Source organism: Ictalurus furcatus, chromosome 24 (genome assembly GCF_023375685.1).
Source record: "Ictalurus furcatus strain D&B chromosome 24, Billie_1.0, whole genome shotgun sequence".
Taxonomy (NCBI): domain Eukaryota; kingdom Metazoa; phylum Chordata; class Actinopteri; order Siluriformes; family Ictaluridae; genus Ictalurus; species Ictalurus furcatus.
Window position 1 is genome coordinate 12,099,020 of NC_071278.1, and position 25,129 is coordinate 12,124,148.

Sequence of the window (25,129 nt, forward strand, 5' to 3'; positions counted from 1 at the left end):
AAAAAAAACGTTTGAAATATTTCACTTTATGTGTAATGAATCTAGAAAATACGAAACCGGTTCCAGTGAAGGGAAATTGAAAAGCTACAGCATACAAAGAATTATGTGCTTCCAAAAGTTTGGGAAAGAGCCACATATTTGTGTGATAATCAATTATCCCGATAAATTTGCCCATATAGTGTGAATGAGCACCAAGGTTCACTTAAAAGAGTCGGTTCACACATAGACGAGTCGACTCTTTTTCAAACGATACCTCCTGTGTCTGCTATGAGCTGTGTTCAGTAGATGGCGCAGTTCAAATGTTGAGAAAGTCACATTGTACCCAAAGACTAACGCGTTGCAACACGTTGTCTGATTCTGAAGGAAAGACGGGTGGAATATTTACATCAGTTTATAAAGCGATTTTGTTTTTATTGTGTGATTTTTGCTGAGGAACTTGAGGAAGGTGAGTCAAGCTGATGAAAACAACACGGTGTTCAAACCGTACTGTGTGCTACTGAATGAAAAACTGTAGCTGGGTTAGCTTAACTTTTATTCTGCACGGGTTTTTTTTTTTTTAGTTTTTTTTTTTTTTTTTTTTTAAATAGAACATCCTAGTCATTCTTTCTTCCTCACGTTGTCTAGAAAGCTAAATTGATGTTTTATATGGTTTTATAAATCAGCTAAATAAACGCACTAACACCTATGCCTTGGTAACAATAAGCAGCATGGCCATGTGTATATATCTCTCATTTCTGGCTCATTAACGCCATGTATTGTGTATTATCGATCAATAAAGTAAACACCACACATTTAAACCAAGTTTAGGTGGCTGAAAGATGAATAAGAAAGCTAACTCGTGATTAATGTATACATATCTAGTTTTGTTTTCTATTCGGGGTAAATTCCCAGATGGTGTTATATTAGCATGGCCTGTCCGGGTGAACTCCCTGGATTAGGGACCAAAACGAACACATTTAGGAATTTTAGAAATAACTTCAGTGAATTGTGTAAGCCTTCATATAATTTGTTTAAACTAATTACAATCTCAGTTTCTATGCTGAAGCGTTACAGTGAAGCTATTTAGCCTCCTAGCTAGCATACCTTAACCGCCTGACGTAAGAGGCTGTACCAGGAAGTGTTTTAAAGAATGCCTTCGTACTGACATGGTTTATTTCGGTTTACACACGTGAGTAAGGACAGGAAAGAAAATGTCATGTTTTGTTATTGTGTTGCAGGTTTTGACACACAGTGAAGTTCCTAACACGCATGGGAACATGTCAGGAGTGTGTCAGGACCGAAGCAGCCGGTGGCAGAGTATTGAAAAAGGGCTGCAGTTTATCCAGTGAGTCCATCTTACTCCATATAACCTCTTCAGGTTCTTAGTATAACTGTGTTAAATTCATCCTGGGGTCTTCCTGTTGAAGTTTGGGATCAGGGATGGGATGTTGGCCTGGAAAGCACAAGTAGATTTTGTGTGTGTGTGTGTGTGTGTGTGTGTGTGAGAGAGAGAGAGAGAGAGAGAGAGAGAGAGAGAGAGAGAACATGTAGGACACAACTTCATGCCTGTGATGTGTTGTGTGACTTGCAGAGGATTTTGTTGTTGAGGAAGTATCCGAAAACATCCCTAGTTAAAGGGGAAAATAAGGTTCATTAGAGAGGAGTGATGCATCAAAAGTGTAAAGTTAGATGATTTGATGTTAGAAGAAATGCCCTGTAATGCCTGTAAGTGTTTTCACTCAATGAATCCATCCATCCATCCGTTTGCTGTACCGTTTAGCCTTCGCAGGGTCATTCATTCATTCATTTATGGCATTTGGCAGACACCCATATCCAGAGCGACTTACCTTTATCTCATTTATAGAACTGAGCAATTGAGGGTTAAGGACCTTGCCCAAGGGCCCAACAGTGTTAGCTTGGCAGTGCTGGGGCTTGAACTCCTGATCTTCTGATCAGTAACCCAGAGCCTTTAACCACTGAACCACCACAGGTTGCGGGGAACCTGGAGCCTATCTCAGGGGACACCCTGAACGGGGTGCCAACCCAAGACAGGGCACAATCGCACACACGTTCACACGCTACGGACAATTTGGAAATGCCAGTCAGCCTACAGAGCGTGTCTTAGTCTTCTTGAGACAACACCTGTTTTGCATATTTGTGCTGTTGTGAAAGTCTGTTCAGGGGGTTGAATTATTCTGAGACTGGAGAACTCATAAGTTGCATTTCCAGTTGAATTTTGGGAAACCACTTGAAGCATTTGTTGTGTTGAACTATTTCTGCTTTCTTTTGTTATTTGTTCGTTGCAAACAGCTGAAAGTCTGTAAAGTTTGACCGTAAACCTGATTTGCAGTGGGGGTTGAATCATTTTGTTAGCAACTGTAGGATATCTTCTACATGGGATGGAAAGCACAACAATGAAACACAATCGACAAATCTTATTTACAAGATTGCGATACGACTTATAACTACATCTTTCACTGAAATGAGAATTTCATCCCCTTCAAGCCACGTTGGAGTCAATGGCTCCAAGTCACCACAATAAAGTCACAACCCTTTGTTATTAAGCCAGTGATTTATTATCAGGGAGCTCACAATTAATTCTGAAGAGTCTTACTACATGGATGATTATCGATATGATGAGATCAGATGGGTGGACCGCTATCTATTACCATCCTAAGAATGCAAAGACTGGCTAGTAAACCTGTAAATCATTTCCTGTGTATTAACAACTGGTAAAGAAACCCTGTATTTACAGGTATTATATTACATAATGTAGTATTGTTGCTATCCACAAATAAAAAAATGACTTTCATGAAGAGCGTCCACATACGAGGGCATCAAAAATGTGCTCGGATTTTTGGCATGGATATACCCCAATAAACATGCCCCAGACCCCTAGAGCAGGGGTGGGCAATCTTATCCCTAAAGGGCCAGTGTGGGTGCAGGTTTTCATTCCAACCAAGCAGAAGCCACACCTGAGTCTATTGAAAGCCAAGATCAACTGATTAAACATGTGGAATCAGACACGCCTCCTGCTTGGTTGGAATGAAAACCTGCACCCACACCTGCCCTTTCCGGATAAGATTGCTCACCCCTGCTATAGAGTGTCCGAACTCCACCCACCACAGACTGACAAAGTCCTGTGGGAAAACACTGGTTTCTGTTCTGAAGTATTTGCACTATTACATAAGACCGGGTGCCACTATTCCTTCTTATTCGCCGTGACCAACAGCCACAGGTGTACATTAAGACTGCACGTACTCTTCACCTGAAGCACTGCGAGTCTACAGAAGGAAAAGAGGAGAAACAACATCAGAAAGCTTGGCTATGAGCGAATTTTAAAATGACCCAAACACCCAGTTATTGTGAGGGGGGTAACATTTGTCCTAAACAAACCTTTCACATTATCTCCTGAATATTACATTTAATAATTAAACATAGAGCATATTTGATCAAGACTGAGTTTTACATGACGACTAGTCCCATTTACCATTTAACCAGCTGTTAACTTTGCTTTTGTTCCTTTAACTTTTAACAGAAGATATACTGTGCTCTTGGCACCGTAATATCATTAAAGTTGTATAAACAGCAGTGGTTTTTGCTCAGAAACTCAGTAACGCAGGCAGCTGTCATTCACAGACATCCTCTAGGAAAATGTAGATACCACTAAATATATGGATTGGTGAAAGAGTTGTGCACGAGTGTCGTGATCGACGCCAAAAAAATTGCGATTCCCATTTCATTAGAAATTGTGCAGCCCAGGTAAAGTTGATATGCTTGATAATATATATAAAGTTAACATGTTTGCTATAAAAAAAGGGAAAAGGCTGTACAGAAACAAGCAGGAAGTGAAGGATCCTGCAACATATCAACAATATCTGGCATTTGGTATTCCCTGTCTATTCATGTAAAGCATATACAGCCAAGTATTAAAACCGCATAATATTATTGCTTATCATATTGTTCCTTGAGGTTGTATTTTGTTTTCGAAGTAATTGGTGCACAAGTGCTGTGGTCCAAAATCTTGTAGCTCATTTCAGCCTCAGTCACGGATGTAATGTATTTATTTGTTTGTAGGTCTACCCTGCCGTTCAGTGGCTCTCAAGAGGAGTATGAGGTTTGTTGCCTTCCGTCCCACTATTTTATGCATGCTGATACGTTCATTAAAGTAGACATATTGGATTAACAGTAAATATGTATGGGGTTTTTTTTCTTTCTTTCTTTCTTTTTTTCCACAGGTTTATCTTCAGGACCTGGTGAGGAATCTGTTCGGGGAGGGCAACGATGTATTCAGCGAAGGGGATTGGGCTCGGTCTGTCGAGCACTACACCGAGGCCCTAGGCGTATCTGAATATGCGGAATCAGAGGAGATCAACATACCTTGTAAAACGAGGGAGAGGCTGCATGCGAACCGTGCTGCAGCCTACTTACACATTGTGAGCGCATACTTCTGCATAGTGGTGGGTGGGTGGGTGGGTGTTCAGTGGGCGTCAGGGCAGCTGTTAAAGATCCTGACTGTTTAGGAGAAGTAACAGTAATGCCACATTATGTAGTGGACAGTAATGCCACATATACCCAAATTCAACATGAAACAGAAATTGTTTTTGTTCAGCATGCGGACATGATTTTGCTTTTTTTAATATATTTATTTGTTTATTTATTTTTGTCGGTTGTGTTGTAGGGCCTCCACGACCAAGCCTTCGAGGACTGTGAACAAGCTCTTCAGCTGAACGAGAACAACTACAGAGCACAGTATAGGAAAGCCCGATGCTTGAAAGAGATGGGGAGACACCAGGAGGCTTATGACCTCATTGCTAAGTGCTCCATGGCAGTGCCTCAGGTCAGCATTTTACAGTACTTTTCTGCTAGCAATAGACTACGTTTATATTTGCGGCAATGATCCGATTATTGACCATATTCTGAATAAGACAATATCCTGATTAAGGTGTTTACATGACTCACTTTTAGAATATTCCTTTCATGTTCACCTTTTACATGTTATAGAACATAGATCGATTAACGTCACACGTCATTACGTCCCCACGCCACACCGTCCGACGTTCCCTCCAGAAATTCACGTATCGACATACAGTTGGTCTTCGTTATGGTACCGTATACAGTTTTGGGTGTTTCATTTTTAATTTTACGAAAGCTCCAAGTGCTGTTAATTATTTGTCATGCTATACGTGCAAATAGACGACTGCTTGAAGCCGTGGGCTTCATCCCAAACCGCGTACTTACCTACTATATAGTAGCCAAAATCCATGTCTTCCTCCTACTATATAGTAGGTAAGTACGTGGTTTCGGGCGCAGTCATGCTCTCATGTTTGCCGTCAAACAGTTGAGCACTGTGTACGTGCCCTGTTGCAAAATGCGGTGAAAACTCCCACACGACGTTAATAGTGTGATTAAGGTGTGTACATGTCTATAATGCACGTCGATAATGTGACTAAAACAGAAATACTACACACGTCTTAAATTGATTCGTGTTTACTTCGAGTATGACTTTAGTCAGATTAAGGACATCAATAATCGCTGTTTACATGATAGTTTTTTAATCAGAGTATTGTCTTACTCGGGTTAATATCGGATTATTGTTGTCCATGTAAACGTACTGATTTACTGAAAGATTTTTTTTTGTGTTGTCTATTTATATATACTGTATTGCAATTTCTAGGATGCCAGAGTGATTGAACTGACTCAGGAGCTTGCCAAAATACTGGGATTGAAAATTCGTAAAGCCTATGTCAGAGGCAAGGTATGTTACATATAGAGTCCTATATGATGTAAGGAATACCACGTGACGTACCGTGCTGTTATACAACTGTAATACACCCCAGGAAGCGAGGGGCCGTCACCGTGTATTATTTTCACATAGTAGCACCGTCTAAAGTGTGTTATTCCACTTCTACCCCAACGATCTGTTAAACAGAGGCTGATGCGACAAAAATCATATGACGCTTCTCAAGGTATTTCTGTCAGTCCCTCCGGGATTTTGCGATCGCTGAAGTCAATACAAAACCAAGCGAACTCTACAATATTCAAAGGAGATTGCGATTCAAAAAAAAAAATTTCTTCAAACTTACAGCAGATTTTCCTCAGATTTGGGCGAAGACGCGTCATGTGACGTCAACACAAACTCACATTCACATGCATCGAATACGAGTACAGCTCATTTACCAACAGACATCGCTGTGAAAGGCCGTGCTATTCAAGTAGTTTTCCGCACAAAAAAGCTCAACAAAACTCTGCCGCAAAAGCAAGCATTTTTGGCCACAGCAATCAGAAAAAACTGCGAAATCCTGTATGGACTGATCTACGATACACACTATGCAGCATGATTTATAGGTTTGCTTACAAACAAACTGCGAGCAAAACAATATTGTTGCGTTTTTGAAAAAAAAAACATAAATAATAATACATTTGTTGATTGGTAAAATTGAATACATTTTATTTATATATATTTTAATATTTAAAAATATTTGATTTATAAGCAAACATTTTAACAAGAGACATTTTGTGCAATAAAAAAAATGCTGCTTCCAATGAGTTTGTAATTTGTTTGAAATTTAATAAAAAGATCAATGTATAATTTATCAGGATATCGAGATCGTAACGCCATATCGCCCAGCCGTACTGAACCTTTTTGGGTTTTCTAAACAGCGTTGGTGCCTGTGGAGGCAGTTCTGGGGGTGGGTTTAAAGACCCAAGTTACCATATGATGATGATTTCTCACTTTCATATAGCGTAGATCATTTGATCTTGAGACAGTAAGGTACTACACAGTACACAAGGTTTAATACACCATCTGTTGAGGTGCAGCGTTAGCTGACCAGAAACCTGTTTAAGGTTATAGTAGGACAAATGTGACTACAAGAAAACATGAGGACTTGGTACTCTGGGGTATTTTTGTTCAAGGAGATGTAGCGTTACAGTCTTGTGATGAGTTTCTTTCTGGTTGATGATGTTTGTTTTTTTTGTTGTTTTTTTTCTTTTACACAGCCTGCCTTAAATGTTTTATCTGGATCCAGTGCATCAGGAGCAACAAATGAAAAGGTATGAATAATTTTTGTTTTGTTTATGTTGTATAAATACAGATTGCAATACCAAAAAAAATTTTGCTTGCTTGTTTGTTTCGACAGTTATCTCAGAACTCTGCTTCTGTGGAAGACATTGAAATAGGTAAGACCGGTTGTGCTTGGTTTATTTTTGAGGTTGAAAACCTTTTCACCATCCCAAAGCCAAGGACTAAATGATCTTTTTCCCTACTGCTTCTCAGATGAGTGTCAGTTTACTCAAGTTGTTGGCACTTTGTTGCCAGTGAACATCCCGCTGTGTCCTCCCGGGAGTCAGAAAACAGAAGTGGAGCCTCAGCATGTACCCGTCCATACAATACCACCCACTGTAACCCCCGCCGAGCAACCGAATCCTGAGCCTGTTCCTCTGGTTATGCCTGCAGTAAATGAATCCAAGCCCAGTGATACTTATGCACAGCTGGACTTGGATGGAGAGTTTTTAGGAGATGATCTGGACGAACTGCTGGATAAAGCAGCTCCAGCTGACCTGCCAATGGTAAATGTTTAGTAAACCAAAAAAAAAAAAAAATGGTAAAGCATGGTTCTGGAAGATTGGATGCATTTTGCTAACACTGATGCCAAAGGGTAGAACAAAATCTAGCTAGCAACAGCTAACTAGTAACCTCTAGTATACTTAACTGGGTTAAAAGTACGTTACATCTAATTTGAGTATAAGCTACCGCTTTGGCTTTAGGTCAGTGGTTCTCAACCAGGAGAGATCGGAAGAGGGGCGCAAATTTTTTAAGAAAAAAAAAACACAGACAGGGCATTATTTGGGTTCTCAGTGTATTTTATTGCTTTTCAAATATATAATGTGCATAAATGAAAAACCCTGCATTCCCTCTCGCTCTGTATTTTCTTTTTGCTGGGGAGAGGCAGAGCTTACCCTGCCTTTTATCTAGCTGTCAGTGCAGACCAGTGTTGCCAATTTAGCCACTTTTCAGACCCCTTTAGCGACTTCTTTTTGCAACAGCGACAAATCTAGCGGACAAACCTTAGCGACTTTCCAAAAGTGGCCAGTACTGTCCTGCGATCTTCCCGCTGCACTCTCACCTCTCTCTGCGTCTGCTCTGTTCAGTGAGGGGCCGAGAGCCGGAGATTTAACAATGTCATGGATAACGAGACGCGCCCTTCGTCCCAATTTACATCATTCATATGCGATTGTTTTTAGAACGCAAGACAAATATAATGCAACATGTTTTACATGTAAAATAGTCCACATTATTACAGCCTAGTTCTCTTGTTCAAAATAGTTATAGTGTTCAGAGACATTTTTGATCATTCATGCTCCATACCTGTCCGTTATGTAGTTTTATAAAAGTTATTTTTTAAAAAAATCCTAAAAGTTATTAAAAGTAATTTAAAAAAGTACAAAAGCAAAAACAATTATCTATCTATCGTGCCACATGGTAGGGGAGGCTTGGGGGGTCTTCAGTTACAAAAGGTTGAGAACCTCTGCTTTAGGGTTTTTTAGATGCCTTACAATTCTCTCTTGAAAGATTGTATATGTATGCTCAAAATAACATCAAACTTTTACGTAGGCTTATGGACGATATTTCGAAAACGTCCAGCCATACCAATTGAATGGAAAGTCAACACTGTGGGCTAGGGCTGTCGTTTTCCATTAGTTATTTGAATTTTAGTCATTTTAAAAGGTATTTATGTAGTAATGAACCTGGAGTGTTTTACTGCAAACTGGACAGTGAAAAAATTTCTTGCACTACCTGGGATCAACTAAGTTTGTGTTTGAGTGGGTAATATTATTTTGAAAAATTGTCTAACATCCATTCATTCATCTGCAGTATGCCATTTAGTCACAGAGCCAATTCCAGAGCACACGGTGGGATGTAGGGCAGCATGCGCACAAACTGTCACACACTCCACACCAGGAGGAATTTATAGTCTCCAGCTCACCTACCAGCACGGGTTTTTTTTTTTTTTTTTTTTTTTTTTTTTTTTTGGGAGGTGGAAGGAAACTCGTGCTGACACAAGGAGGTCATGCAAAGTATAGACAGGAACCTGAGCTCCAGATCGAACCGCAGACTCTGGAGCTGTGAAGTGGCTGCACTACGCACTCTGCCGCACATTGAATAATATTAAAACATGGACGCTTAGGGATTCCTACACTTGCTCAACTGTGTCATGCAGCTATGTGGGGGAAAAATATTCTGTGTGTAGTCTACACACCTTAGATATTATAGGAAGTGTGGCCAAGTGTAAACCTCGAGCCCTATTGTTTTCTGCTGCTTCGCAGTCGTGGAGGCACCTCTTAAGTTTGCTACAAGCAAGAGAAAACATTGACACACTGACTGTTTCTCCCAGTTTTGGCAGGAAACAAACTTCCCTGATGTATCAATGTTGTCATATTGGCACAGCCTCCAAGATTAGGATGTAAAACATCAGCTTTTACCAAACTTGCTAAAAGAATTTTCCAAAATCTCTGTAATTGCTTTGATCATATTGAGATGATACCGCAGCGTGAATTCTCGACTCTGATTGGTCAGAAGGTGCACATTATTTTTGCATAACAGCACGGCTCGGACGGTAGTTACAGCTGTACCATGATTAACGGGTTTATATTAGCGTGCTCCTTCTGATAAGTTAAGTTATTGTTGCTATAGTAACCGCTCATGCTCAGGGACTTGTATGACGGACACTCCACGTAATCTAAGCCCTGAGGATAAATCGATTTAACAAAGTATCTAAAGTTTGTATTACGCTTTCTGTCACCCCTTAAGGTCATTCCAACAGTGACTGGTCCTCTTCCCTTAACAAGCAGTATTGGTACCCCGTGTTCCATGGCTGCACCTCTTCAGCCGCACCCCTACATGAGCCACACAATGCTCATGGCACCACCGTGCACCGTGACTCTGCCTGCACCTTATCACAAACCCAGCACATCGCTCTACTACTCCAGCCTGGACTCGTTCCCTTCACAGCTGGACTCGTTCCCTTCACAGCTGGACTCGTTCCCCTCACAGCTGGATTCGTTGGATAGCTTATCTATTGCGGAATCTCCGCCAGGTGTGTTGCTTTGTCTCTGAAGTGTTAGTGTTACACTTTTGGAGCGGGATTTAATATTCAAGTAGATATTTATAATTGGTCCTGTTATGTTAATCTGTATTTTAAACCACTTTTTTTTGCGAGTGCAGACCACGACCTCGGACTAAATTATTTGCATTTGCAGTGTTGTTCAACATTGATTTATTTATTTGTTCCTCCTTATTAAGATTTTCCATTTTAACATATCACGGTTAACGATTGAATCGTCCAAAACCTGTTGGATTATAAAGGTAAATGAGCGTTTCTAAGATTTCCAGTTTAAGGAGAGGGCAAGGAAAAAAATGCCTCAAACTACACTACCCATAATGCAGTGCACCTAATCATTAACACTTCATTCTCTAGGGTCTGGTAGTATAATATAATTAGCGATAAACGCCACTGGAAATCTTGGTAATGTAACACTCGGACAATAATATCATTATAATCACACGAGCCTACTTGAATTGAAATACTTTTTAATATATTTTCTAGCAGTAAAGCGTTTGTCGTCGCATCTGTTTTGGGGTAATTCCATAAGCAGTGTCCGCTGAATCCTGCATCACATTCGATTCATAAATAAAATCTGTGTATTATCCCACTTAAGGCCTAGATAAGGCAGAATTAGGCATCCATACAGCCGTGTGGAATTATTTATTTATTTTTAGTGTACAGGGTGTCCAAAAAGTTAGGAACCCATGAGAGTAAAACCATCCATCCATTTTCCACACCACTTATCCTACACAGGGTCACGGGGAGCCTGGAGCCTATTCCAGGGGACTCGGGGCACAAGGCGGGGGACACCCTGGATGGGGTGCCAACCCATTGGAGGGTACAATCGAACAGGCCTTCACACACTACAGACAATTTAGAGATTCTAATCAGTCTCCAATGCATGCCTTTGGGACTGGGGGAGGAAACCGGAGTACCCAGAGGAAACCTACGAAGCATGTGGAGAACATGCAACCACAGGGTAGAGGCGGGATTCGAACCCCCAACCCCAGAGGTGTGAGGCAAACATGCAAACCACTAAGCCACCTCTGTGTGTTTTCTCGGCCGCTGTATTGTTTTGTGCAGATTTTTCTCTTTCTATTTGCTCAATATAGGAAGTTATATAGGTTCTTAAATGTCATGTTTTAATGATTTTATCTACTATTTCCCCCCCAAAAAAAACTGCAACAGAAAAAGGTTTTCCACTGGAAACAGGTTTTGGCCAGCATTCTTATATGGTGAGTACTATCTGTTTTGTTTTCTGTCACGGAATTCAGCAGGAAATTTGTGTAACGACATCGGTATGTACTTTTAACATTCTTGCATTTAGATGGGTGCCAGTGAAAGAACCTTGCCCACGCTGCCACCCATGGGATTGAAGTTCAGCATGCCAGAAAGCAGTACTTATACACAGGAGCTTCCACAGCAGGTGGACCTTGCCAAGAATCCACTTGCTGAAAGCCATGAGTTTAAACAAGCCTGTCCTATGTGCTTTGTTAAAACCGGTAAGAGGCAGCCATGCAGTACAGCGGCATGCTTGCTTTGTTGCGCAGTGGTTTTACAGGCCACTCTCATAGCTGTTTTGTTCCTGCAGGGCCTGGGCTGCTAGACTACACCTGTTATTCCGAGGACCATAAATGTAAAAAGGACTTGTTGATCGGAAGAATCAAACATGCTGAGGATCTTACATGGAAATTGATTCGGCCAAGGCCCACCAAAAATCAGTACATGGGGCTATATTATATTTGCAAAGGTGAGTTAAGTGTTAATGCGTTTATGAATACTGTTTGATAACCGAATGCAGAATATTCTTTTGGTTGTACCTGAATATTTCCAATGCTCATGCTTTAGTTAACTCAGTCAGCTCCCTAGGTGGTGAATCAGTGTATATGGTGTACACGAGTTCGGGCACTGGTAATGACCCTGACTCATTACACATTGGGAGACCAATGACTCCGTTTCCGGCGACATGACTCTCCAGCTCCAATAAACCCGACCTATGTTCATTCTTTTTTTGAAAGCCTTCTTTTCTTCTATTTCTTCTACTCAATCACTTATCTTTCATATGTGCAGCCTGATGTACATGCAAGATAATCGGGAGGACATCTGGTTAATGATCAGTTAATACATTTGAGTACCAGACAGTGAAATACACTCTGACCAAAAGTTTGTGGACACCTGACCATTATGTTCACATGTGCTTGTTGAACATGTCATTCCAGATTTATTCCCCTTTGCTGCTATAATAAGCTCCACTCTTCTGGGAAGCCTTTCCGCTAGATTCTGAATGGAAATTGTAACACTACAGCATACAAAGGCAATACCATACAATTGTGTGCTTCCAAATTTGGGGAAGAACCACATATGAATCATATGGCGTCCACATACTTTTGGCCGTAGTGTTTTTTAATTTTAAAAAATAATAATAATTATACACTTTCCATGCTCTCTTCGTGTTCTTTTCTAAGACTGTAGTCCTAATGGGTTGTTTTATCGTCTCCTCTTTTGCGTAATCGTTTAAAGATGTCGCTAACGGAGAAGAATGTAAGTACCCTGGTCACTGCACATTCGCTTACTGCCAAGAAGAAATTGATGTCTGGACCCTGGAGCGCAAGGGCTTCATCTCCAGAGACCTGCTGTGCGATACAAACGGGAGCCGAGCAAAGATTAATTTGACCGTTTCCAAAATCCTACAGGAGCACCAAGGGATATTTCTGTTTCTCTGCGAGGTGAGATCTTTCATGTGATGCCGTTGGCACTAGAACGGTTTGCATGAGTGCAATTAACTAATTACTATTTTTTTTTTATTTTCACTATTAAATGTGTTACTGTATTAAATGTGGTTACACGCTTGATTTACACTTGGTAGGGTTGTTACTGTACCAAACTTGAGTTTGATACTAATACTAGGCATAGTCTTATGAATCTTGATCCCAAAAATTGAATTTCAAATTGAGTGGGCGGACATAGACTGAAGTAATTCAACACCAAAAACCTCATTGTTTGTCCACTAAATTTCAATTTCCTCCTTTATTGGGAATTCAAATAAGTAATGAAATAATTCAAACAAGGTTTCATTCAATATGTTCTGAGATCACGTGTTAACAGATGCATTGCACTGACTAATCAGGACTTCGTGTAATAAAAATGCACAATAATGTTAACTCTATCAGTTGTATTTATATCCCAGTTCTCAACAATGCCAAACTATTGTTATTAAGCTTAAAATGGCAACACATTTTCTTTTTTCTATTTATAGTTAATGTTTAACTCTGTGAAACATCCACAAGACAAGTTATTTCCTGTTATCACTCACAACGTTATCTAGCTATAAACAGACGTTCCCTTATCAGCTTCTGTTATTTTCTCTATATTGAAGTTATAATAAGACAAACAAACAAAAACAAGGCTCATCATGTTCCTAAGAAAACTGGAACGCGCAAACCCACCGGTCCTGAAGACTTTTACACTGCTGACGCTGGAGACTCTTTCTGTTAACGTTAAATAAATGTGTCTTTATAGAAACCTTCACCGTAGCAGTGATTATCCCCAAAAGTAATCCTGAAATCCTTGGGAAGGTCCCATTACATAAGAAATGATAACGTAGTAGAACGAGTGCATTAAAATAAATAATTTATTGATAAATTTATTTATCAGTAAATTGAATTGCATCCTCTGTCCGAGCCTTGTTGTGTTAGAAAATTAATCAACAACTTCTAATTTAAGAACACAACAGCTTTTATTAAACATTTAGCCATCTAACCTGCCAAGTCGAGGTTGTGATTAGAGGTTGACCGATCGATCAGTTTCGCAGATTAATCGGCACCGATAATCGATCGCTATAATCATCGGTTATCAGCAAAAATCCACAACGAAAGTGTTTCCCAGCTGAGAAGTGTCCGTTGTTGTTATACAGTACGGGAGCGGCCCCTAGAGGCGAAATAACAAACTCTCACTGACCAAATTTGTTGTTATTTGAAGTGTTTGTTAATTCATTTTGGAAGTCTCTATTATTATTTGTTATTTGGAGTGTTACTTTTCGGTTCGGTTTGAATGTATATCTTTTATTTACTTTAATATTTATTAGTAGTTAATGTATATTAATAATTATGGCTTTATTTCAATAACAAAAAAAAGTACATTTTCATGGTTGTCAGAAAAAAAAATTAAGAGGATGTCAAAGATCTCGAAGATTAACTTTATGGGATGGTTCTTGATGTCCCACTGCTGCTCCCATGCTATAACTGTGTGAATGTCACTTTATGTGGTATTATACCCATATTGCTGAGACATAGATAAAGTGTCCCTTTGATAATTCTGCCTTTTTGGTAACACAGTTTGGGGTGGAATCTGCTGAGAGACAGCCTGTTATTTCTTACATGGTGCAGTCAGTAGTTTATTTTTGTAATAAATTTGAGCAGTATTTCACTTTTGAGCGTTACGTTTTCATTCAGTATCAATATTAAAAAGAACGATTAATCTGTTATCGTCCAACTTCGTTATCGCTATTGGTAAAATTCTTATATCGGTCCACCTCTAGTTGCGATGCTTGTCGGTCAGGTTTCTCACCAAGTTGCTTGTTGAGGGTTTATTTATTTATTTATTTATTTTTAAACATCCTTTGCGTACTGGCTTTGTTGCCTGTTTGCGGCCCATCATCCTCCATAAGTTCATCACTCTTCTTTATTTGTGCGTTTGCTGATCGAGCTACTAACAGTGTTTCGACCCATCTAAGTTCGCTTGTAAGTTCAGCATTAAAATAACAAACGTTAAAGAATCGAATAGTTTCCTACATTGTTGTATTAAAAAGGCATCAAGTGTTCAGTGCCTTGTGCAGCTCTAACCCTTTGGAGCTGTTGCATTCCAACTGAAATGGCTTGATGAAACCAGAACGACAGTGTCTGCATTTGTTCTCCTGTTGCCACAGTAAAGCATGTGTTTGATCTTATGAAGGCCTCTAATAAGTGTGACCTGATTTGTAGGTGTGCTTTGATCACAAACCCAGAAAAATCAGCAAGCCTGGTATCTGCTCTCATCAAGTGAAACCGCATGGGTTTGATCAGAATAAGTAAGCATCTCTTCTCATCGTTTTGGTGGTGATTGATGAGTGAAGTCTGCCATGACTTATGGAAAAGACACACTGTCCCTGAAGCCAGAAAACCCCCCTGAACTCCACCTTCATGTTTTCATTAGGTGCCTGGTCCATTTATTGAAGAACCCTACGCTGAAGTATTCCAAAATTCGCCCATACACTCCACCGTGCCAGCTGGATCTGTGTAGGCACGCAGTGCGCTACGGCTGCCAGCGAGAGGATTTCTGTTTCTTTGCCCACAGCTTCGTCGAGCTTCAAGTGTGGATGATGCAGCGTGAGCAAGGTCAGCCCACAGCTCAACTGCAATAGTAGAACGTAGGCAAGAACACTGACCGATTTCGAGTTCTAACTCATTGATATTGGTAACTTTTCAGGTATTACACACGAAACTATTGTCCAGGAGGCGAAGAAGTTTTGGAATATTGAGAACAGCACACGAGAACAGGTGCCTGGATGTTTCCAACACTACTTTCAACACTTCATGCTGTTTTAAAAACTTTGAAATGGAACAAATGGAGTCTCCCCTGGATTTTTCTGCGTGTTGTGTTCCTTTAGGAGCTGCAGGCCGTCTTGAAGAAGTTCGGGCCTCCTAATCTTAAAATGCAGTTCGTGTGTGGGCAGTGCTGGAGGAACGGCCAACTCACCGAGCCCGACAAGAACAAGAAGTACTGCAGCGCTAAAGCCAGACACCTGTGAGTTTTTAACTTCACCATATTACAGTCGAGGTCATAAGTTTACATACGCCTTGCAGAATCTGCAAAATGTTAATAATTTAATTAAAAAAAAAAAAGAGGGTTTTTTTTTTTTTTTTTGTACTGCCCTGAATAAGCTATTTCATAAGACACAATATATAAGTTGTCATCAGTGTGAAAAGATGGATCTCAGCATCATATAGGCACTGTTGGAAAGGGTTCAAATATGCAGAATATGATGGAAAAGCCAAGAACGTGCAGGACCTGGAGGATTTTTCTGAAGAACAGTGGGCAGTTTAACTGTTCAGGACAAACAAGGGACTCATGAACAACTATCACAAAACATAAAAACATCATGTCGCTGATCATCCAGGTAACGTCACACAGTATTAATAATCAAGCGTGTGTAAACTTTTTGAACTGGTTCATTTGTGTAAATTCAGTTATTGCATCTTGTGGACTAGATGTAAACATCTGTTATGTGAAATAGCTTATTCAGGGCAGAACTAAATAGAAAATTAAATGCAAATTTTATGATGCCAATTATTATTTTTAATTATTAACATTTTGCAGGGTGTATGAACTGTACCTGACTGAATATCAACTGGCTTTATGTGACGGGTAAAGTTTTAGTTTTGATGAAGTCATGTGGTTTTTGTTTGTTTATTTTTTTTTAAACTTTCCAGCTGGTCCAAAGACAGACGAGTGGTCCTGGTTAGCTCAGTCGAACGGAGGAAGTGGACAGAAGTTCGCCCTCTCCCAACAAGAAAGCCTGCTCCTGCTCAGTTTGAGGTGAGCTTTATAATGGTGATGAGCACAAATTACAAGAAGTAATGAATTATAACATTATTTATCATGCCTATATTTTCATTTTACTTTTACATGCTCAGATTTGTTTGCATGTGGCTGCGGGCAAGAAATGTCAGTATATTGGGAACTGCACTTTCGCCCACAGCGTGGAGGAGAAAGATCTATGGACGTATATGAAAGATAACAATAGTAAGTCCACAAAGGTGATGTTTTAATGAATTCTGCCACATGCTCGTCCAGCGATCCAAAGTTTAAACTATACACTCGGCCTTTTAGTAAACAAACTTGCTTGTAAATGTTTTTGCGTAAGCAAAACCGAAATAAAAAATTCCCACTGGATGTACAACAGTTTCGGAACAGTGCTCGCGTGCGCATGATGATCATCCATAAAGTGCAGAGCCTGTTCCCGACACGGCTCATTTGCATGTGGTGACGCCCACAAAACTCCATAAAAGGTAACGTGCACAGACAGCTGGGAGCATGAAATGAGCGATCAGAGTAAAGGCTGAAAGGCAGACGTGGAAGTTATTTTGGCTCACTTCTCTGCCAATAAAAATATTTAACAAAAAATATTAATAATAATAATAAGCGAGCGCTAAATCTTCCATCAGCCGAGGCGTTTGTTTTGTGCACAGACAGACCAGCTCATCCTGTCACATATTTGAATGATTCGTTTTATTTGTCTTAATTTATATGTTTGTGTTGGTTCGCATTCTTTAACTAATGCTAATCATATTAAAAACTGGATTTCACAAAACTTTTCCCCTCCCTGATTGAGTGAACTAGCATGAGGATGTGTTTTTGACAGAAACACCAAATCTCTTCTACAAGTCGCTCTGGATACGAGCGTCCGCTGAACGCTGTAAAAGTAATTTTTTTTTGAAAAAGCGACTTAAACTTGACCATACATTCCAGATATAAAAGCGCAGTAATCCATGCACATTATATGAATTTGATTTGAATTTGATCAAGTCGCGGTTTACGCTAGTCGTCTTATGCGTAAATTTACACGCAATCAGGAGCACGAGTCAGATACGAACGATTTTGCAATCTACAGTATTTTCATGAAGACTGAATTGCTTGTATGAATGATTTACTTATGAATCTGTTTAGTATGCAGCTTGATAAACGAGACCTGTGTGTGTGCGTAGTTGCAGATATGGAGCAGCTGTATGATGATTGGCTTCAGTCTCAGAGGCCAGGCAGTGGTGAAGAGAGCTCAAGCAGTGCTGCTAAGGAGAACGGGAAACAGATTCACATGCCTACAGACTACGCAGAGGAAGTGGTAATGGAACAGACTATATATTTGATACATTTTCTTTGTTGTTCCACCAATTATTTCTAAATACGATGCACCACAATGGAAGGAAATGTCAATTCCCATCAAGGAACAAGGCAGAATGAGGGGAGATTAACTTCCTGTGCTTCCTTCTTGTTAACATGGTATCAGTGCTGTCATTTCTGTACCAGCCATCTTTTTTTAAATCGCTCATGATGAACATTTTGTCTATTTTCACTAGGCTGGAAACCACTGTTGGTTGTGCGGGAAGAACTGCAACAGTGACAAACAGTGGCAGCAGCACATCACCTCGGAAAAGCACAAGGACCGCATGTTCAACTCAGAGGATGACCAGAACGGCTGGCAGTATCGCTTCCCCACGGGAGTTTTCAAAGTCTGTGAGCGGTGAGTTCAGTTTGAACCTGCAGCGTCCAAGTGCTGTTACAAACGTAGACACGTGTTTGATAGACGTATGTTTGCCGGCTTCAGGTTCCTCAAGGGCACGTGCCCCGATGGCGAGACGTGTACTATGGCCCATGGCGACAAGGAGCTGAAGGAGTGGATGGACCGCAGAGAATTTCTACTGATGAAACTCGCCAAAGCCCGAAAGGATCACTTGATCTCGCCAAACGATAACGACTTTGGCAAATATAGTTTTCTGCTTAAAGACATTAAGTAAAATTTGATTAATTCAAAAATGTTCCAGAGTGCGTTTGAAAATCGTGTGTCGGGAATACAGTATTGAAGTGGGCGAGCTCCAGTGAAGCTCCCTACAGTTCGAGAGTGCGCACATAGCCCTCTTTTTTTTCTTTCTTTCTTTTTTTTTTCCTCTCTGGTTGATGTTAATGGAAAACACGGAGCTGGAGCTGCGTTCTGCTAAACTATGGCTTCGTTAATTTTAACAAAGAGGGGAGAGAAAAAAAACACATCATGGTTAATGTTCCAGCTCAGTAAGTGTTATACAATGGGCCTCTTTTCAGATTCCTTGAGTTGTAATCAGGCCAAAGACACCAAAGAAGAAAGAATACAGTATAAATCATATATTAATATTTGATCACATGATCACAACATGAGAGAATTTGATGGATTGGTTTCCTGGACATAGTTTTATTTGCAGGGACTTTTTTTTTTCCCCAAGTTTTTCTCCTTTACATTTTCTGCCATGTAATTCTCTTTTAGTTCCTGGCTTCAGCATTATTTTATATTCCCTGGTCTTAGCATTGAATTGGCCTGTTGGTAATGGTAAAATAATGGTCATACATTACATATTTATCATGTGACAGGAGCATGAGGAGTAAACATGAAGCAGTATATGATGAATAAGTCGAGGGGAATTTCAACAAGATGGTTTTGAATACGTTTTGTTGGATAGTTGGAGTTTAGTCGTCTCATCACACTGAGGTAAGCTTAAATATATCTACATTTTTTTCCCAAGTTTTCTAGCTTTACTAGGTTCCCATTCTACATATGTTATGTTCTGACTTGATCCCAAGCAACAATCGTATTTATATTATTGAAACATCTGCGACAGATGCACTAGAGGCGGTCGGAAAACTCGAACCGAGATGCTGCACTTTCTTCCTTTAAGTCTTTAGTATTGCTGTGAAATCACACAGGCGGTGTATGTTTCACTTGCCAAACCAAACTGTGCGTCATTGTAGAAAATCATATTTTACTGCCTTGTTTTGTCTGACTTTTAGTGTTTTAAGTATGATATTCCTTCCCGAACGCCCTGTCCCACCACATAAAACTCATAAATGCCTTCATCCTGCTATAAAGTGAAAGAAGTCACTCAACACTTGAGATGGCATGAATAAATGATATGGTCGTGTATAGTTCTCAGTATTTAATATTAACACCCTGTTTAATGCCATCTAGCTGTGAGACACACATGGGGGGGGCAGCACTGAAAAATATCATTGTTTATGCATAGTTAAAGCATGTTGCAAAGAATTTTTTCATTGTTTGTTTATTTTTTTAAGAACAATACATTAGGTATGTCAACTATAAACCGTACCCATGTGCAAGAAAGTGTTACTACTAAAATCCAGACTCACTAGTCCGCAGGTGTGTGTTCAGCTTTTCGTTCCAACCACGCAGGAGCACCTCGTTCTGCTTGTTTGATCAGATCTTGGTTTTCGATCAGAGATTTTTTTTTGTTGTTCTATTTCAAATATATGCTCGAATGATGTCCTTGATTGACCTTGGGTCTTGTATAGTCAAGGAGTTATTACCGAATTTCTGATTTAATCCATTTTTTTTTTTTACAGCGTCGTTCTGTCCGGCTTTACTGGTATTATCGCTCCTTTGGGCCTCCTGTTAAGCAGCATCTGTCCAGTTACGTTTATGTTTTCCCACCTCACGCGGGACAACTCCGTATAAAAGTACTGTCATTCTTAAACATTCACTTAATTCGCTTTAAGTTCACGATCACGGTTTTCTTTCAGATTCAAATCATTTTTTTTCTTTCAAGATTTTCGGATCTTATTACTTTTTACAGTTTTATTCATCAAGCGTTATTGAGAGTCGAGGTCCTTGCTGAAAAATACGTCTGGAGATCTGAACTCAGAACCTTCTGATCATGAGGTTAGGACCACTGAACCATAGCAATTGGGAGTTGGATATTTTTTTCTTCTTCTTTCCTCTCTGCTTGACTGATTTGAGACTAATATGTGAATAAAACAGAACATGTTCATAATTGTAGTTCTTTTTTTTCCTGAATTCAAGTGTTGAAATGAGACGTTACTTGGCAAAGTCTTTGAATGTACACAGAAAGAAATGTATTCATTTGCAGGAATGTCTTTGTCACTCAAACTTATATACCCTGTTTTTGTTACCATGTCTTTTAAGACAGTTATATGTAACTGACCATTGTTCTGATTAGATGATCACCTCACAGGTTAAATGATCCACACCAAGTCTCGAAAGTTTCTGTGCATGTTCTCCATATGTCCGCATTCTATGATTTCCACCATCCTTTCAAAAACCATGCCAGTAGGTAGTAGATTTGCTATATTAAATTGCCCCTACCGTACGTGTGAATGTGTGCGTGCTGCCCTGAGATGGATTAGTGTCCCTTACGGAGTGAATTCCCGGCCTCTGTTTCCCAGTATAAGCTCCAGATCCACTGTGACTAGGATAACGCAGTTACTGACGATTAATAAATTGATGCTTAATTCTAATAATGATAAATCATTGACTCTATTGCCAGCCATAACAACAACGAAACACATTTTATGTGGCGTGTCCACCAGACACCAAGTCCCTGTACAAGTTAAAGAAGTTAATCAACACTGACCAGTCAGAAATAAGAATTCAACAGCGCCATGGTATAGAACTTAATTTCATTTAGCAACACTATCCAATAGTTTAATACATTTTTTTATAACAATGCCATCTAGTTTACAGCAACCCACCTTACCCAACGTGCTCCAATGTTAATATACATAGCCTTTCTTTGTCCTGAAAGCAAAAAACTTTTTTTGGTTAGGTCTCGTGAGATCCCAGTCTCCATGCACAGGTCCTTCAGTGTTGTCTGGGACACATTCGCGACACATTAGCATTTACATTACAAAGGCAGTGTGGTCAAGTGTATCTCCGACCACCTCAGAATGCAGTTCGAATAATTCAATCATAATCTGATCACGATGTGTCCTGGATCTGTCAAGTGGAATCTGAACATGAACCCATCCCTGGAAATACATAGATGCGAAGACTTATGATTAAGTTCAAAATCACATTTTATTCATTTATACAGAAAAGCAGACAATTCACAACTTTTTTTTTCTCTCCTCACAAATTTATGCATTTTCAGCATGACAAACATGAAAGACCTATAAAAAAAAATATTTACACATCTTTCATCTAATTCCACACAGAAATGTGCTCAGCCACCATAACGAACACCTCTGGGCTCTTCCTGTTGTACCTCCACACGCTGAGACCTAGTCACTGGCTTTCGTTCATGATGGCTTCTTAGCAGATCCAAACTACAACAGCATCTAATCCCGCGTGTCGAAATGACGTAGAAATGAAATACAAATCTAATTTCCGTGCTAAAAAAAGTAGATGCAGAGAGCATTAACCCTGCGCCAAGAATGCAATATTTAATCTGCACACAAATCTTTCTGATGGCATGTCAGAGACTAAATGTGTAATCGAAGGATCTTGAGTCGCTAACTACAACTAAAGACGTGACTGATTTATTTCACATATTAAATGGACTGTTGAATTAATAAACAATAATTAATACGCAACTGAGCATGTGCAGTCATTGCACATATTGGCTTTACACCAGAGCCAGCTCTGGCTGAAAGAAAGGTTCTTCTAAAATAGCACAACAACAAAATATTAGTACCTAAGGACATAATTTAGCAGATAAATAAATGTCACAGAAAAAAAAAAAAACAACACAAATGTACCAGTTTCACATTATAACAGGGTTCCACTGGACCACAAAGTGCAAACAACATTCACAAAGACTTTAGAAGCAGCCGGACAAATACATGCGTTTTTGTTCTTCTGCGTTTGAAAACCATTACAACAGGATGTTATCACAAGTGCGATATGTTTTGTAATATATAAAAGGAGCAAAAGAAATTGGATCCCTGCATGGATCACACCCAGCACGGGTTTTTCTAAAGAGAACAATTAGCTGTGGCTCTCAGTGCTGGTAGGAGCGAGTCTGCTCTTATGATCTGCCCGAGGAACATGGGCCGAGTACTGCACCAGGAGGAAAGGCTCTTTGGTTTCGCCCTCACCAACGATGCTCTCCTCATCCTCGGACTGAGTGAAGCGTTGCAGCCGCAAGTAGCACCAGCAGCCGAAGATCAGCGCTCCCAGAGCGGCAATGGCAATCAGGGTCACTATGATCGTCACAACGCCAGTGGTGGGGCTGTGGTCCATTATTGACATTTTCTCTGTAGAGGAGAATTCAGTCTTCCCTGATATTTAAGATTCCTATGACAGGTCCTGGTAGCGTGTGGTCTTCTTAGTCTTAAAGAATCTGATTTTGAGGAAAGTAAAGCAAAATGACAGACTGTTACAGAGTGAAGCAGATGAAAGCTGCAACAGCATGCATACTGAAGTAGACATGGGCATTTGTATCTGATAGAGCAGTTAGAACAGCATAATCGCATGTCATTTATTCTAGTTAATATCACAGTATTCGGTAAATCCCATCCCTTTATTTACACGGAATTGCCTGCTTTTTCTCAGAAGTGGGAAGTCGGAACTGCGTCATTTTTTTGACCTCTGTACATTCAAGGTACAAAGTGGGGGAAAAACATGGCCTCCACATTCATCTTTTGTTACCAACAAGCAGGCTGAGAGTGATGTTTATTTTCCTCCTTGAAACAGCAAACTGTGTAGTCAATATTATAGATTTAACAAGCTAATATGTAAAGTAATATACAGCACAACTAATTTAACAATAAGAAGTGCTACACGATATGGCCAAAAGTATGTGGACACCTCCCCATCACACCCATACGTGCTGGTTGAACATCCCACTCCAGATCTGGTCTGTCTTTGCTGTTATAAGAAGCTCCACTCTTCTGGGAAGGCTTTCCACTAGATTTTGGAGCGTGGCTGCAGGGGTTTGTGTTCATTCAGCTACAAGAGCGTTAGTGAGATGTTGATGTGAGGAAACTCCAGTTCTAGTTCATCCCAAAGGTGTTCAGTAGGGTTGAGGTCAGGGTTCTGTACAGGACACTCGAGGTCTTCCACCTTCTTCCAACCTTCTCAAACCATGTCTTCACGGAGCTCGCTTTGTGCGCAGCAGCATCGTTTGGGCATTGTAATTGTTGGAAGTTGTAATGCTACATCATTACATACAAGACGTTCTATACAACTGTGTGCTTCTAACTTTGAGGCGAAGATTCACATATGGGTGTAATGCTCAGGTGGTCCACGTACTTGTGGCCATACAGTGTACTTTGTTTACTGTTGATGCTGTGAGCAGCCATGTTGGTTTGACGTCACAAGCTGTGACGTCAGAATCCATCAGTCGTTTATGTCGGCGTTGTGGAATGGAAGCTCGAGTGAATCGGTACACCGTGTAGTTGTGTTTCTGCAGCTGCAGCATCCGCATAACAGCGTTACAGATCCGGTTCAAGCGCACACGCAATAAATAAATAAATAAATAAATCACGTTATAAATCTGGTGCAAAAGCAGAACGGAAACTAGTTACAGCTGCAATTATTGCAAAAACGCCCCTTTAAAGCAACGCATACACGTCGTTCCATGGTGAAGAAACCACTCACCATTTCATCGAGCCCGGTTAAAGCATGTCGAAATAATGCTCTGATGAGTCATGATCCCAGACCGAGTCACTGTTTCAGTCGAGTGTTATCGTGGAAATACCAGACCCCGTCAATAACAAATACATTTCCCCCAAATACATAGAGGAAAAGGAAGCGCGTGAGTGAGCCGTCACTTGACCGGAAATGAGATCACAGCTGCAAATCTGCACCCAGCCAATCACATACTGGAATGCTCTTTCATCAACAGCGGAAGATTGACTGTACAGTATGTGGGATGAGTGTTTTGCATACATTTCTGCATATTCAATTCAATTCATTTTTATTTGTATAGCGCTTTTAACGATGGTTATTGTCTCAAAGCAGCTTTACAGAAACATATAATCACAGGATACAGATTTTAAGTGTGTGAATTTATCCCTATTGAGCAAGCCTGTGGCGACGGTGGCAAGGATATGAGGAAGAAACATTTAGAGGAACCAGACTCAGAAAGGAACCCATCCGGATAGTGTGAAAGTAAAAGAAAGTTCATTATGGTTTTTACATCAAGTCTGTTTGTTGAACTAGTCCACTGTTTACTAAAGGAGACCTGAGTGCAGAACTGCACTGTGGTAATTGCAGTCCTAAGGCCATAGCAGAAACCCTAGTTCCAGCACCACAGCGAGAATGTCCATGTGGATTTGAGGTCCAAAACCATTTCCATGGTACTTCAAGCAGTACCATCCTCAGCAATCTCCAGGCTGTAGCCTCCAGTTGATGTATCATATATCAGTTCACGTGTTCTCCTGTTGTTTTGATTCAAATGTAAATGAAATGGCGCAAAAGTTTGCGGACACGTGGCAGTCACACCCATATGTGTTTCTTCCTCAAACTGCTATCACAAAGTTAGAAGCACACAGTTGTATTGAAT

General features: G+C 40.1%; 2 protein-coding genes across 2 annotated transcripts; one reads left to right on the forward strand and one right to left on the reverse strand.

Annotated features, from left to right (window-relative positions):
* The first annotated feature begins 161 nt into the window (after positions 1-161).
* Positions 162-20,656, forward strand: zc3h7a (zinc finger CCCH-type containing 7A). Its single transcript, XM_053612642.1, has 23 exons — positions 162-445; positions 1,218-1,324; positions 4,057-4,096; positions 4,218-4,415; positions 4,661-4,819; positions 5,657-5,737; positions 6,982-7,035; positions 7,122-7,161; positions 7,259-7,551; positions 9,794-10,079; positions 11,277-11,323; positions 11,416-11,590; positions 11,680-11,838; positions 12,609-12,814; positions 15,068-15,153; positions 15,279-15,460; positions 15,552-15,622; positions 15,733-15,869; positions 16,556-16,661; positions 16,760-16,868; positions 17,831-17,964; positions 18,200-18,363; positions 18,448-20,656. Exons 2-23 carry the CDS (start codon positions 1,257-1,259, stop codon positions 18,635-18,637), a joined length of 2,985 nt encoding a protein of 994 aa, XP_053468617.1. The 5' UTR covers positions 162-445; positions 1,218-1,256; the 3' UTR covers positions 18,638-20,656.
* Positions 20,657-20,746: 90 nt separating this feature from the next.
* On the reverse strand, positions 20,747-24,554 carry snn (stannin). The gene is made up of 2 exons (XM_053612645.1): positions 24,223-24,554; positions 20,747-22,963 (listed from the first exon to the last, which is right to left on the reverse strand). Exon 2 carries the CDS (start codon positions 22,870-22,872, stop codon positions 22,609-22,611), a length of 264 nt encoding a protein of 87 aa, XP_053468620.1. The 5' UTR covers positions 22,873-22,963; positions 24,223-24,554; the 3' UTR covers positions 20,747-22,608.
* Between the last annotated feature and the right edge of the window lie 575 nt (positions 24,555-25,129).